The 14,162-nt window shown below is 42.5% G+C and overlaps 1 protein-coding gene across 6 annotated transcripts in view; it reads right to left on the bottom strand.

Annotated features, from left to right (window-relative positions):
• Nucleotides 1-14,162, bottom strand: part of ITPR2 (inositol 1,4,5-trisphosphate receptor type 2) — a 248,590-nt gene that overhangs the window by 24,099 nt on the left and 210,329 nt on the right. For all 6 annotated transcript variants that reach the window (XM_014260468.2, XM_014260471.2, XM_014260470.2 and 3 more), the window contains 6 exons: nt 12,702-12,866; nt 10,461-10,656; nt 8,263-8,355; nt 3,634-3,761; nt 2,132-2,297; nt 719-879 (listed from right to left, as the gene is read on the bottom strand). In XM_014260468.2, the coding sequence (XP_014115943.2) occupies nt 719-879; nt 2,132-2,297; nt 3,634-3,761; nt 8,263-8,355; nt 10,461-10,656; nt 12,702-12,866 (909 nt within the window). The remainder of the gene's footprint in view (nt 1-718; nt 880-2,131; nt 2,298-3,633; nt 3,762-8,262; nt 8,356-10,460; nt 10,657-12,701; nt 12,867-14,162) is intronic.

Here is a 14,162-nt window from a genome sequence, read left to right as displayed (position 1 = left end):
TGAGCAGTGCAATACCTGCCAGCAAGTCTTCAGGAAGAAAATGCTGCGCCAGAATATCCCAGTAGGCAGGCAGAATGCCTCCAAAATGAAGCCCCGAGCCAGGCAGCCTTGATAATCCACTCCTCTCACTCAGCAGAACGAATCCTCTTCAGCAGCAGGCTGGAAACAAAATGTAATCGAACACCTCTCTGGCCCAGCATCATCACACTTCTCTCTCTGAATCCAAGTGCTCTCCCTGCTTCACAAGGCAGTTTCTGTGGCTCTTCAAATCCCTGTGGCTGCTCTGCTTGGTCTTTTCACTGGCGTGTTCAGAACAGCCATAGGAGAAAAGCACCAGCCCTGAGCACTGACCCCACATTTCGGTGTGAGGCAGGAGATGTTATTTTTCTGGACAGCAGCCCAGAGACACTGGGCAAAGCTGGAGCAGCAGCAGATGTTATGATACATGCTCTCCTGCCCCAGCTCTGGCTAATGAGGCAGCAGAACCCACAGAGCATGAGAGCACTGACGCCAAACTGGAGACCGCGGCCTGCACCTTCATCTTTTTCATTATGTTTAAGATCGGGTTTTGTTGCAGACTAAGACACGTGAAAAGATCTTTAAAAATACAGATCGATGCCTCCTATTGTTCAGAGAGAGGGGAAAAGAAAGATATTCTCTGCCCTAGCTGCAAGAAGCATCTCTCAGTTGCATAAAGCACATGCCCAAATTGACTTACCACAATCATTTGTGCCACGTAGCTCTCCGGGCCAGTGTATTCAGTTGGATCTTTAACTTTGACAAGAACTATAAAGTACAAATAATGCCACATGTTGTGTTCTGCCTTTATATGCTCCTCAAACGAAACGGTCTTGTTATCAAATTTGTCTCTCTCCAGTCCTGCAAAAAGAGAAGAACATAAAGCCAAAAAATAAACTTCAACATAAAATTACGTAAATCTCTTAAATATGTTAGAGAAAGGAACCTAACTTAATTTAAAGGATCATAAATTTGAAAGATCTTAATTTAAAAGCCATAACTGCCAGGCAAGAAATACCACGCCAGAAGGCATTCCTGACAGAAGTCTTTCAACCCAGCATTTATTCTCTTTTGTGATATTTCCTCTTAATAACAATAACAATATAATAAATATGTTACAGTTTTACACTGCCTTCCATGCTGAGGGCTATAAAGTGTTTTACAAGTGTTGGCTCTGGCTCTTTCTAGATGTATACTGGGAAGCACATAGTGTGCAGACCAGGCTCTGATCTTCCGAAGATTTATGCACACTTTTAGCATCAAGCATATAAAAAGTCCCTCTTAAGCTTCAGTGAGATTGTTTGTGGGCTTAAACCTGAGAAGGTTTAGAGAAGGTGAGTCCCTGCAGCTCTGTTGTTACACAGCCTTTACGGAGCTGCCGTCATAAGAAATTTTTTTGATTTTTCCATTATAGAATGGTCCGGATCTCTGAAGAAGTGAGGAAGGAGAGGAATCACCAGTGTTTGCCTCCATGTTTCCACTCTCCTCCCTGTGCACAGACACTAAAGACTGTTGTGCTCTGCACAGCATTCATCCCTGTCAGTACAGCCATGGAAACAGCACCCAGCCTACAAAAAAGCAGGTATTTGTGAAGTCCCCCAGGGAGCGAAGGTCTGCCCCTCTTTATGAGTGCACTTCAAAATAAGTGTGATTTTCCGTGGGCTTTGTGGGGATGATTTTCACTGAATTCTTTTGTTCCCTGCTTCATAGCACCTTCTGAAATCAGCAGTTCTTGCCGATGCTCCCCCCCTGGAATGCCCTGTGCTGTGAAATAGAAGCTGAGCTTTCATCTGCAGCACGCTCTGTGAAACAGAGTCAGCAGCTGTCCCGTGTCCATTAGTGGTGATGATGCAAGCGTGAGACACAACTCTTCTGTCTGCCTCGGATTCTGGGTGGAGACTGTGAAGCCACCTCTCAGCAAAGCTAGCTTTTGATTCATAAACCAAATCTGTCTCCTACTGAGAGGGAATAAATTTGGAATCAACCTCTGGAATTTTTACAGACTTTCTTTGTAGAGGACAACCACGCCTGGAGTCCAAGCTTTATTTATTGAGGAATAGTTAATTTTCACTCCTTTCACCCTCAAATATCTCAAGAGATCAGTAACACCTACCACAGATGAAACAGGTGGTCTTTAGTATCTCTTCCTTTTTCTGCTTTTCACTCCTGAGATCAGCAAATGTATCAATGATGACTCCAAAGATCAGGTTGAGAACAATAATTATGACAATGAAGTAAAACAGAAGATCATAAACAACCCGTGCAGCAAACAAGGGCTCCTGTAAATAGCAAGGTTGCAATAAGGTATAAAAACAGCACAAATCTAAAATATTAAACAACATTTTCTCATTAGCTCAAACAAAGCTACAGATCTTTCTTTTCATATGTGAAATTCTGCTATCCCTACTCACAGGAGTAGGGAGGGACTACCCAAGTCATTTTCTTCACCATGATAGAGACATGAAGTCACCCAATTTTTCAGTTTCCCACACATTCATGGGAATAATAGCACTACCCTTTGTGGAGTGCTTCAATATAATTAGCATTAAAGAGCTGCTAAGTGGCAAGGTTCAGTTTCAAAAGGTCACTTTCAAAGTCCGTAAATGCTTACGGACTCCACTGGGGATAAACTTTGGCTCCTGCAGAGCCTCCCAGTCTGTGAGATTGGATTTAGACTCCTATTACCAGCACAGGGAGCTCTTCCATACAGATTTGAGTTGTCTCTGGACTCTTGCAAGCCCTGCTGAGATCCTACTTTATCCTGAACTTATTTATAACACGTATGGCACATCAAGCAAAGTGCAGCTAGATTGCCTTTATTTGTGATATTCTTTCTGAACCTAAATAAAAATGCATGAAACCACCCAAATATTAAGGGAGGTCCTTAAATGAAGTACATCTTTGAGGAAACCTCTGGAAGAGAAAATATGCCACCATATATGAAATTCTGGTTTGATCTTCATGCTGGCTGAGTACAAGTAAACAACAGGACCTATTCCAGGGACATGCTGAATATAAGCTAAAATGTCCAGGTGGAACTTCCTGGGATCAGTCCCTGCCCGTTCCTCTGGTGCCATTGCTGGGCCCCCCGGAGCAGAGCCTGGGCCCTGCTCTGAGCCCTCCCTGCTCACAGGGACACCCAGGGCTGAGGGCCCCTCTCAGCTGGGGCTCCTCTCGAGGCTGGACAGCCCCAGCTCCCTCAGCTTTTCCCTGTCAGAGATGCTCCAGGCCCTAAATCATCTCTGCAGCCTCTGCTGGCCCTGCTCCAGGAGCTCCCTGTCCCTCCTGTGCTGAGGAGCCCAGGGCTGGACACAGCTCTCCAGATGTGCCTGGCACGGCTGACTTCTTAGCAGTGCTTTGAAGGTTATGATATTCTGCATTTTTCCAGGAGTTGTAAACAACTACCTAGAGATCCTTTCTTTAAGTATCATCATCATACCAAGCTTAGCTCTTCCCATTAAATATCCCATCTGGGATCTAAAAATTACATGGATAAATCAACAGTGTGACATGAGATCAGACTAGATAGAAACACTGTCTATAACCTCCAAAAATTGACTTTGGCATTCATGAGATGCGCAGGGAGTAATGCATTCCCTGAGCCAAAACACTCACATCTTTGGAAGGCTTTCTGAGCACGTCTCCCACACCACCACCATTCCGCAGGCCTTGGTTTAACACGGTCACAATGCACATGAGCAGGGTGTCACAGGTCCTTTCTATTCCATCCTCCTCCTCTTCACCTGCAAACAAGAACCACAGCATCAAACAATCTCTCATCAAACAAAGCCACAATTCTGTTAGAGAAAGCAACTGCAAGACACATCTGTCTCTCATATTTCTCATCCAGAGCCTCATTGATCATCCCCATCCATGTGCGCATCGCTGCTGGTGACATACTTGGCACATCAGGCACACTTAGCCTGAAGAGAGACGGAGAAAATCACAAGCAGGGCTCCCACCAGAGCTGTTAATGACCCAGAGCCACCATCTCTGCTCATGGCAGCACCCCTTCTCCTTGCAGTCCTCCCACTGCTTTCCCAGTGGGCCCCCTAAAAATGCAGCATAGACAAGAATCAATATAAACAGAGAATTAGAAGCACATTTGTAAAAGGATTGTCTTCCTGTGAAATCATTCCTCTACCTACTCATGTACAAGCCAAGTCATGTTAGCATTTCAAGCCATAAAGAGGGGGCTGGCTTTTGTTCCAGTCTGTCTGACCATGATCTTTCCACCAGCACACGTGCCCAAGCCCAGGTCTGACAGACATTAAATGAAAGGCTCTCCCTGACCTCAGCCTGAAAACTTGGATTCTGTTCTTATCTGTGCTGCAGAGCTGCTGTGTGGTTTTGGCCAAGCCACAGAGGGTACTATTGTACAGGAGATATTTGAACGTGCAGAGGAGCTGGGCTGGAACACCAACCCTGGGGGACTTTGTCCGCCTTGGCCAGAGTTCCTTCCACCACACACTCACTGCATCCACAGCCTCCCTTGAAGAGCCCTGCTTGAGCTGTTCCCTGTGTCCTGCTGGCTTGGGCTGAGGGTCAGGGCTGTTATTGTCATTCCTCCTGCCTTGCTTTCTCTTTAGGGATACGCTTGCTTAGGCAGGGAAGGCAGCGATTCACACTCGGTTTTCTCCCTGCGCTCATTGTAACATAGTTTAATAAATAACAACATCCCGCTGTGAGAGTTGACTGAAACACATATTTAACAGCCCCAAACCACCACATCTGGGGCACTGAGATAGACTCTGATAAATTGAATTGACTGCAAGCACTCACATTGCAGACAAGTAATTTGGATTTAAATTTAATTTTGGATTTGGGTTCCCAAATTGTGGTGCATGCATCCCGGCTGGGATAGGCAGGACAGTGCTGATGTCTGCTGCTTTTGCCACCACTGCTTCTGCTCCATAGGCAAATTAAATGAGAAACAACTCCCTACTGAAGGAACTTCAGTAGCAAAAAGAAAGGTAAAAAGGAGCAAAAAAAAAAGCAAAAGCAGACATCAGGACAGACTTCCTTGTAAAAATATATGGTCATTACAGACACTACTCCCCCAATAATCCTGGATTTAAAAATAACTGCTTAAATATTGAAACTGAAAGGATTGAAACAAGAAACCTTTTTTATCCTGTCATACCTAGATTTTTTTTACTAGCACAGTGATGTTATTCATACCAACTGATCTTTGCTGTTGTATCCTGCTATTATTCCCTCCTTTCAAACAATACTCCATCTTTTATTTTAATTTTTTTTTTGAGCTGTGCTTGAGAAGGAGACCATCCAAAAACTAAAAAGCCTTAAAAAAGCCACAGCTTCTATTTCCTTTAGGTAACTACAATATTCTCACTGTTCACAAGACCAGACTCAGGTGCTGGAAGCAGCAGATGATCAGATTCTGGTGAACAGAGACAGTAATCTGGGACTGAGAACTGAAGAGGGAATTATCTTCCAGCAGCCCTAACACCCAGCTCTCTCTGTCCACTGAGATGCTAATTCAGAGCAAGCCAGGCTTCAGAGAAACAAGATCCATCACCTTGCACGTTTTGCAACACAGAGTGTCAGCATCCCAGAAAAGCTCCCAGGGAAGCAAGCTCAGGTTGCAAGATCTTTGCCAAAGAACCAGACAGCCCAAAGTTGGCAGAAACCTCTAGTGCAGCAATGTAGGCTGTGGGCAGTGTACAGACATAATTTTTGCTGTTCTGTTCCCACCCCCAGATGTGGCGCAACAAGAGCTGCCTTCAACCTGGGGGCCAGGCAACCCTCCATGTTCTGCCTCAGCTCTCTGTTTTCAAAGCTCAACAGCAGTCACAGCGCAGGCTCAGCCCCTCTAGGCACCAACTATGCCTGTACTTGAAAGAAAGGAAAGTGCAGTGGATCTGTAAGTGTGCATTGTTGTTAAGGACCCAGTATTAACACTAATTAATATTGGTTCGGGGGAGGGGTTATTTGCAAACAGTTCCACCCTGGAAAGTGGCTTGTGATGGTCTGGACAGCATTAGGCAGGCTGTCTTTTGATTAAATTTAATTCACAGGCAAAACAGGTTAAGTGCTAAGACCACCCCACAATGTTAATCACAGGGCAGGGGGAGGGATGATAGGAAGATTTACTTCAAATAATCCTCATCTGATGGCCCACAGCTACCTGGGCCACACAAGCACATCAGGTGAGACACACCTGTGCCCATGTGGATCCAGCAGAACTTGCACAGAGCAGAACCACACCTAGCAGTGGAATGAGTCTTTGGAAATGTCCCCTTTTACAAACAAGTATCTGTGCACCTCTCTAGCACAGGTCTTTATGGGCTACAGAGGATGGGGAGATATGTACTGTAGGATGTAAAGTTGCTGTAAGTGATTCAGCACTTCACCAGGCATAGACTGAAGTGATATGGAAATGTCTTTGGAATGGAGAGAGGGAGACTGAGGCAGATGAGATGAAGTATTTTTATGCTGACAGCCCAGAGCAGCAGTGAGCAGCAGGCTGAGAGAGGGGAGGCTCTCTGGGCTCAGCACACTGGCTCCAGCAGGGGAACTCCCTCACCAGTAAGAGCAGTGACTGAGCACAGACTCCACCAGTGAAACCCAAGGAAGAAGCCGAGTCCCATCAGAAGAAATGATCAGCAGTGATCTGATCCGAAGAGCGGTGTAATTCAGGTCTCAGTCGGGACCTGAGATGCCACTGAGAACATTTTCTCTTCCCCACACACAGCTGTAGATTTCTCTGGTGCTACAATGTGAAACTCCCTAAATCTCATAGAATCATAGCACCATTAAAGTTGGAAAATACCTCTGAGACCGAGCCCAACCACTCACCTAACAATGCCATGTTCTCCACTAAACCACATCCCAAACTCCCTATTCTCACACCTTTTGAACACTTCCAGGGATGGTGATCTCATGCCTTTGCATTCCAACCCACTCACTTTCGCCAGAGGGAAAATCTGTCTCAGGAAAAGACAGAAAGTAGAACAATTCTTTTGACAAGGTGTCTAAGGCGAGCAAAACTGTTCTTGCTGGATGTTGGTGGGCTTTAATGGTACTGGATAAATAAAATTTCTTCAAGACTAAGAGTGCACTTAGATGTTTTGTACAGCCCTCTTTCATTATGGCTTGATTTTAAAGGAGCACTACCCAAACAATGAGAAATGTGAGATTTCTATCATTTAAAGAGCTTGGCAAAAGCCACATTGCATCTCTTTGACTGATTGATTACTCTTTGAATGCAGAAGCTTTGCCAATAGCTCTTGGTCTGTTTTCTCTATCTAGTCAGACAGCTTCCCATGTTGTTTATGAGGCCTGTTTACACACCAGCTGGGGAGAAAAAGCCTACTTTTATAGCCCTCTCCCTGAAGGCTTTGATCCTAAAAACTCAAAAATCAGTAGTGGAAGAATAAAGCTTATGAAACAACATTATACTGGCACACAGGAAGGGACCATTTATGTCCTCACTTTCAGCCCCCATCAACACAGGCAACTGTGGCAATAAATATTTTGAGCCTGCAGACCATCCACTGTGCACACACCTCCGCTGCAAAGGCCACAACACATCAAACCAAACTTAATGCCTGCAGTGAAAAACCATCCACCTCAACTAGACAGTGCCCCATGGAAAGAGTGGGAAACAGACAGACACATGGGCCTGGATCTGGGTTCTTAGGTCTTGGCCTTGGCCCAGATGCAGGTAGAAAATATACACAAAAGCTTGCTGGTAGATATGCTATGCCATGAAAATGTATTTCTGTGGCCCTAACTGGATCTAACAGTGGCTCAGTGCGTGCAGGTGAGGATGCTGCAGACAAGCAGCAAGCTGCTTCTCTCAGCTAAGTCACTTGGCAAGAAGCAACCTGTATGTTCAAGCATAATGATTCAGCAAGCTCTTTTAATAACAAAATTAATGTCAGAGCATTTGGAAATCAGGTGTGGGAAGCACTCCCATTAACAGCAAAGCTGCCAACTAAGCTCCAAGCCTTGCAGAAGTTGAGCACTTCTGACTCACAACAGTCATCGTCACTTCTCACACCAGCAGAAGTCCCTGCAACAACAACACACAGATCAGAGAACCACAGAGTGGTTTGGGTTGCAAGGGACCTTAAAGTCCATCTCATTCCAACCCTCTGCCATGGGCAGGGACACCTTCCACTAGACCAGGCTGCTCCAAGCCCCGTGCAACCTGGCCTTGAACATTTCCATGGATCGCTTGGTTCTGAGTGATTGGTCTGAGGGAACTTCTGTACTGACCTGGGTTAAGATCTGGGATACTCGTGGAACAGTTCTCTTTTGCACAGGCTCCCATCATTGATGTCAGGGTTGTAGTGGGAACTTCACCAATACCTGTGGAAAAAGTGGGATGTTGACAAAAAGACAGGCACTACATTGATGTAAAGTTTTAAATCATTATTTTCTAGGAGCGAATCACCAGGTTGGAGAGCTAAGAAGAAAAAACAGAACAAATTGCACCGGCAATTCCTCCCTCCTCAAAAGAGTCTGCCTCAACAGCTCAAAGCAATCGCAGTGAACAAAACCACAGTTTTATATTTACTGTATATCACAGCTATTCCCATTTCATCTCCTGAAATTAATGAATCTACATCAAATGCAGCTGCTTCTGGTGAGAACAAAATATATTCAAAGAAGGAAACAACTGTCAGATATGAAAATAATGTCAGTTTTTAAAATCATTAGATAAATTATTCACAAAAGCTGACAAGAAGGACACCAAGCTGATGTTCAGTTATCCTGAATGTAGAATATTTAAGGGTTTTCAAGGATTATAACACAGTTTGTTACTCATTTGTAAATATGTATGGGTTTGTGTAAAACACTAATTTAACATTCCCGAATTGGTAAATGTGTACATCAGCTTGATTTTATCAAACCAATTTTCTCTTGTGCACCTTCAACAATTTTCTGCATTTCAAATTAGAGATGCAAAAAAGGTTTAAGGAGAAGAAATGAAGACAAAACTATACAACAAAATAACAGCCTAAGACAGTATGTGTAATGCAGAAAACATGCACTCTGACTTACTCTTTCTGCTACTTTATAAAGAAAAAATTTAAAGCACTTGTCCTGGGAAGCATAATGTTCCATCAGCATGCAGTCAGCATATTTTCTTGATGAGTTTTTGATCAGAAATGGCAATGTATGAAGCCAGCAAGAACATACCCACACCACAAAAATCTGCCAAGAGCTCAACAGAAGCAACACAAACACACGGGAGCTGCTGCCCTGGATCAGACCAGAGCTGTGTGTAGCCTGTTTTATTAAGATGGTCACAACTACCTTTCAAAGTGAGGCTTCACACCCTAAGTTATGTCACAAAAATGAATGGTAAGTCAAATTACCATTATAATCCAATTTAGCCCCTAATGGATGATCAGTAGGGGGAAAAAAAAATAAAATTAAAAAAAGAAATCATGGTCTGTTAAAGAAATCTGTCAGGTTCTTTTTTTTCATATAGTTTTCAACCAGCTGCTGAAGTACACCAGGCCCATGAGTCTTGAATGACCTTTGCCTTGTTTGTGAGCTTTAAATCCTGAAAAAACAACTTCAGGAAAAGACTGGCAAACACTGAGTGCACACAGCCCCGGCTGGGTTCCGCCAGTTCTGTGCTTGTGTACAGGTCTGAAGGGCTCAGCATTTGGGAAAATCATGCCTCGAGGAATTTAATCACCAGCTATTCTCAAGTATTTCTTTGCAGCCAGTTAGTCCCCTGCCCATGCTCCCAGCAGGCTGGTTGGCAGCACATACAAAGCTCTCAACAGACCAGACCTGGCTCTTTTCTAGCACAGCAAGTTTGTAGCTCTCTATTCACTTTAGCAAAGTCTCTCATTCTAGAAAGCTGAAATCCTGGCCTTTTTAAAACTGGTTCCAAACCTCCCAATGACTTTACTGAAGCCAGGATTATACACGAACAATGATGATCATGAGATACACACTGAATTTAAAAGATGCTCCTATCAGGAGAAATGTGAATTCTGTAATAAATTTCTGCTGGATGAAGCTTAAAAAGCAATGAAATGGATGCAGTTAATGAACATGTTAAGATCACATGCCTCATGCAGTACACAGAAATTACTATGAGCTGCTTTTAAGGTAGGATGAGAACCAATACAATCCACTTCGATCTGCTTTTCACTTAGGAAAATACTTAGGAAATACAGATTATTTTTTTAGTGTTATCATAAGTTTGTGAAGCAAACATAATAAATCAAATGTGTTAGATTTTAGCATTTCAACAAATAAGCCCAGACTAAAACAACCCTATGCACATTAAATTTTACACAGAGACTTAATTGAGTTCTAAGGTATATGGAATTAGTTCTGCAGTCACGCAGGCACAAATAAAGAAATTTGATGTCCTTAGATGAAAATTTAGGTTAGGCAGACAGAAAAAGGGATACATCAGAAGGAAATTTTAATATAAAAAACAATACCTGCAGCAGGGGTCCTGATTTTCAACCTGTCAACCTCCATGATAAAGTCATCTTTCAGGAAGAGGAAGCCAATGATGGAGAAGAGATAAACCAGGATGAGTGCTAGCACTGCAGTGAGGATAATTGAACGACCATTCCGGGTAACACTTTTTATCACATTTAGCAATGTCTCCTCCCTGTACACCAGATCAAACAGCTGGGGAAGGCAGAGAGTAGAGGAAAAATGAATACAAATGAGGCAATATATAGATTCTACACAGGAAAACAATTTGAACTACTGAAACATACATCGAACTATGTTCTACCTTCTCAGCTTCATAAACTCACATTGATTTCAGTGGGAGTTGGGCATGCTTATGGAGGAGAAAATCTAGCACAGAACTTTAAATTTTAAAACTAATTATAGCAAAATCCAAAGCTACAAAGTATATTTGAGCCTGATTCAGAGATGGACAACACCTACCACCAAGATCCATTGTTTCCCCCTGTATAAAACCAGGTTAGACTGAAATTGAAGAAGCGTCTTCATACTATGAATCTTTATCTACAAAGTAATTTTTCATGTTATCTCTCATCTGACAAACATGCACAGGCTGCAACTCAAAAATGCACTCATACATGTAAGTAATTACTTATTTGTAAACTTATTTGAGTTCATGGCATCATGTAAATGTCACATGGACAAGGATTGGGGCCACCCCTTTTCAGGACAAAGTTAAATTCATGGCACTGTTTGTATAAGACTAGAAACTTTCATTCTTCTTTATCCTGCATTATAAGCTTTCCTGGTATTTAACTTTAAAGAAAAGTATATATTAAGATAATATTGCTTTAAGTGTCAAAAGCCTAAATCAGCAATCAAATGTGACAGGAGCTTTACAAGAACCTCTAACTTTTTTTTCTCTTACAATTTTCTTGACGTTCTATAGTGCTTTGGACCTTATCTATAATGTATGTATTTCTACTTCAAAACACTCCGATTACTGATATAAAGTGACACACTGATTTATCAAAACTCTCCACAGAAGAAGGTATTAGCCACAACTTATCTGAAATCCACAGCCTTATGAAAGGATTAATAATGAAGGAAGAAAGAGGGGAGAGAGTTATAAACAAATATTAGAGTCTAGACTACATCCACTAAGTGAACACCTGGAAGCAACCTGAGTATGTGGATAATGTCCATGAATCATGGACATTGGTCAATAGCAATCACTGAAAAAAGTAAGTACATAAAATGTTTCTTAAACTGCTTGGCACTTTGGATAGAGATCACCTAACTCATTGAAGGAACAGCAGGTAATTTGTGCATTTTTAAGAAGGAGAGTTACATCCATTTGAAGAGGGTCCTGCTGCTACAGCCACAATCTTGGCTCCTTTAAAGTCTGCTTCCAAGTTTGAGCAAATTTCAATGTCAAAATCTGGAAAGTCTGACTTCAACAGGAGCAGTACTTGAGTTAGCACTAAACCCCTGAAAATTTTAGTGTGCTTAACACATCTTTGAAATGCTAGGAGTTCACCACTATTCAGCAAGCTGAGAAAAAAACACAACAGGAAAGTGAATCAATGTAAATGACCACAATTTAGTCAGTCTCCCTACCAGTTTCACATGTTCCAATATAGAGCAAAAGGATTAGCAAACAAGAGCAGTGAAACACCTTTTACTGCTACTCAGCATGAAGGGAGCAGTTAGTGGAGTTTAGCATAATTTTATGTGATTCATTTTCACTGCACCTGTACCAATTTATTAAAAGGCATTCCATCTGGGTAATGGCAACAAAAGAAAATGAAGTGGGATACATTTCAGGTGATGAATCTTCCTGCTACACCAGAGGCATGCCATCCACATTTCCCAAGTAATTTGTTAAAAATGTGTTGGAGATGAGGAATGGGATCCTTTGGTACAGGTATGATGCACACATCCCTGGACAACCCAAAATGCTAGGGCTGACAGAAGATACAGGAACACAGAATATAAAGAAAGCTGGGAAAAAGGAGTGGGCTGGATGATGATTGTCTGAGAAGAAAGGAGCAAACTTTCAGCTCTAAAACAGATAAAATAAGTCCTAACAGAAACAGGCTCTAATAAAAACAGCAGCTCCTAAGGGGCAGCAACACAACGGCATGCTAAAAATACACATGATTTGGCTTGATTGTCAGGAAGAAATTGAAGACAGCTGCATGGGTAACGGTATTTTCTATTTTTGCAAAGTTTTCCCCTCCACAGCAGCACGTACTTACCAGGAAGCTGTAGAAGAACTCGTGCACGCAGAGGCCCAGCATGCAGACCAGGACATAGGCCACGTGGTAGAGAAAAGCCATGTCCATGATGACCGCTCTGTAGCCACGGGTGAAAGTCCCACGGTTCCCAACAAAGCTCACCAGGAACACGATTTTGTTACAGAGCTGTAGAAGGGTAGGTTTAAGCCATCAGAAAAATCTTGGTATTTATTGTTTGGGTTGCTGTCTAGATAGGCTGGTTTGACTAAAAGCACAACCTTTAGGTAGATAGCCGGAGTGAGGTGAGAGAAATCCAGCTTTGACAGCACACTGGGAATGAGCCCATGAGAGTGAGTGGAAGTACATCACCTCTCCAGCACTGCACTGTGCCTCATAACATTGTGATTTATTCCTATAACATTAGTGATGACGTGGGCATGGTTAATGTCACGAGGCATTAAAATCCAGCCGGGGAGTGAACTCCCAACAATTTTGAGTTTAGACCCGAGACTATGTAAGAGGAGCGAGGCATGCTACTACCAAGAGAACAACAGTAACACAACAGAAAGTGTGTGTGGGGGTGTGTGAGATCTATTTCCTTCAGATCGTGTTCTTCAGTTTAAAATCCCTAAAAAACCCCTTCAGAACTGAGGACATTTTTGAAGTATAGTATTTAAACAACAGCATTAGATTCTCCATGGCTCCCAAGCTTTGCCTGCACATGAGCAGCACTGCACAAGTGAACAGCAAAGGGTCTCACCTCATCTGTCTGGCAGTCCAGGACAAGGAATGAGGACTCAACATGACTCCTTTGTTCACAGATTTGACGTGGGCAAACGCTGCTTACTTGCCTTTACCTTTGACTATATGTCTGGGTATTTTTCAGTATGTGAAATTCTCACATACAGAACTGGTGGCAAACAGCTCAATACTTGGTGCTGGGGTGAATTAGAGCTGTAGCAGTCAGGCAGAAATTTGAATAGATGACTTGTGAGCATGACTGTGTATCTTACCAAGCTCAGTAAGCATGCAAACTTATTCATGTCTAAGTTAAGAGATCTGGCAAAGGGCTGAGAGAATTTTTAATTTTGAAAACTCTTTTCTTCCTGAAAATATATTTAAGGTCTCAGAAACATTTCACAAATTTGTGTCAATAGTGCTGAGATTACTGGTAGAAAAAATTATTCTTTTAACATGAAGCTGTAGATTTGATTGCCCTTATGCAGCAATATTTCTTTAAATTTCATATTTTTTTGTTTGTAAAATATTTGCATATGCATAAAACTAAACCAGTTTTTTTCTTAGCTTCCCACTTCGCTGACACTGCTGTTTCAGGATGACTGGAAATGATTTATTTTTTTGGCTTAACCAATTAACCAGAAAAAGAAGTTTTTGCTCAGCTCTAATCAAAGGAGTTTTTTAATAGGAGACCCTTAACATCTTTCCTTCTGCTGAAAGGGAAATTCTGGTTGCTTTTGAAGT

This window comes from Pseudopodoces humilis, chromosome 5 (genome assembly GCF_049639895.1).
Source record: "Pseudopodoces humilis isolate 2021_Gansu_Grassland_sample_001 chromosome 5, ASM4963989v1, whole genome shotgun sequence".
Classification (NCBI taxonomy): Eukaryota; Metazoa; Chordata; class Aves; order Passeriformes; family Paridae; genus Pseudopodoces; species Pseudopodoces humilis.
Note: the sequence above shows the minus strand (reverse complement) of the source record. Positions and strands in the feature narration are given on the sequence as shown.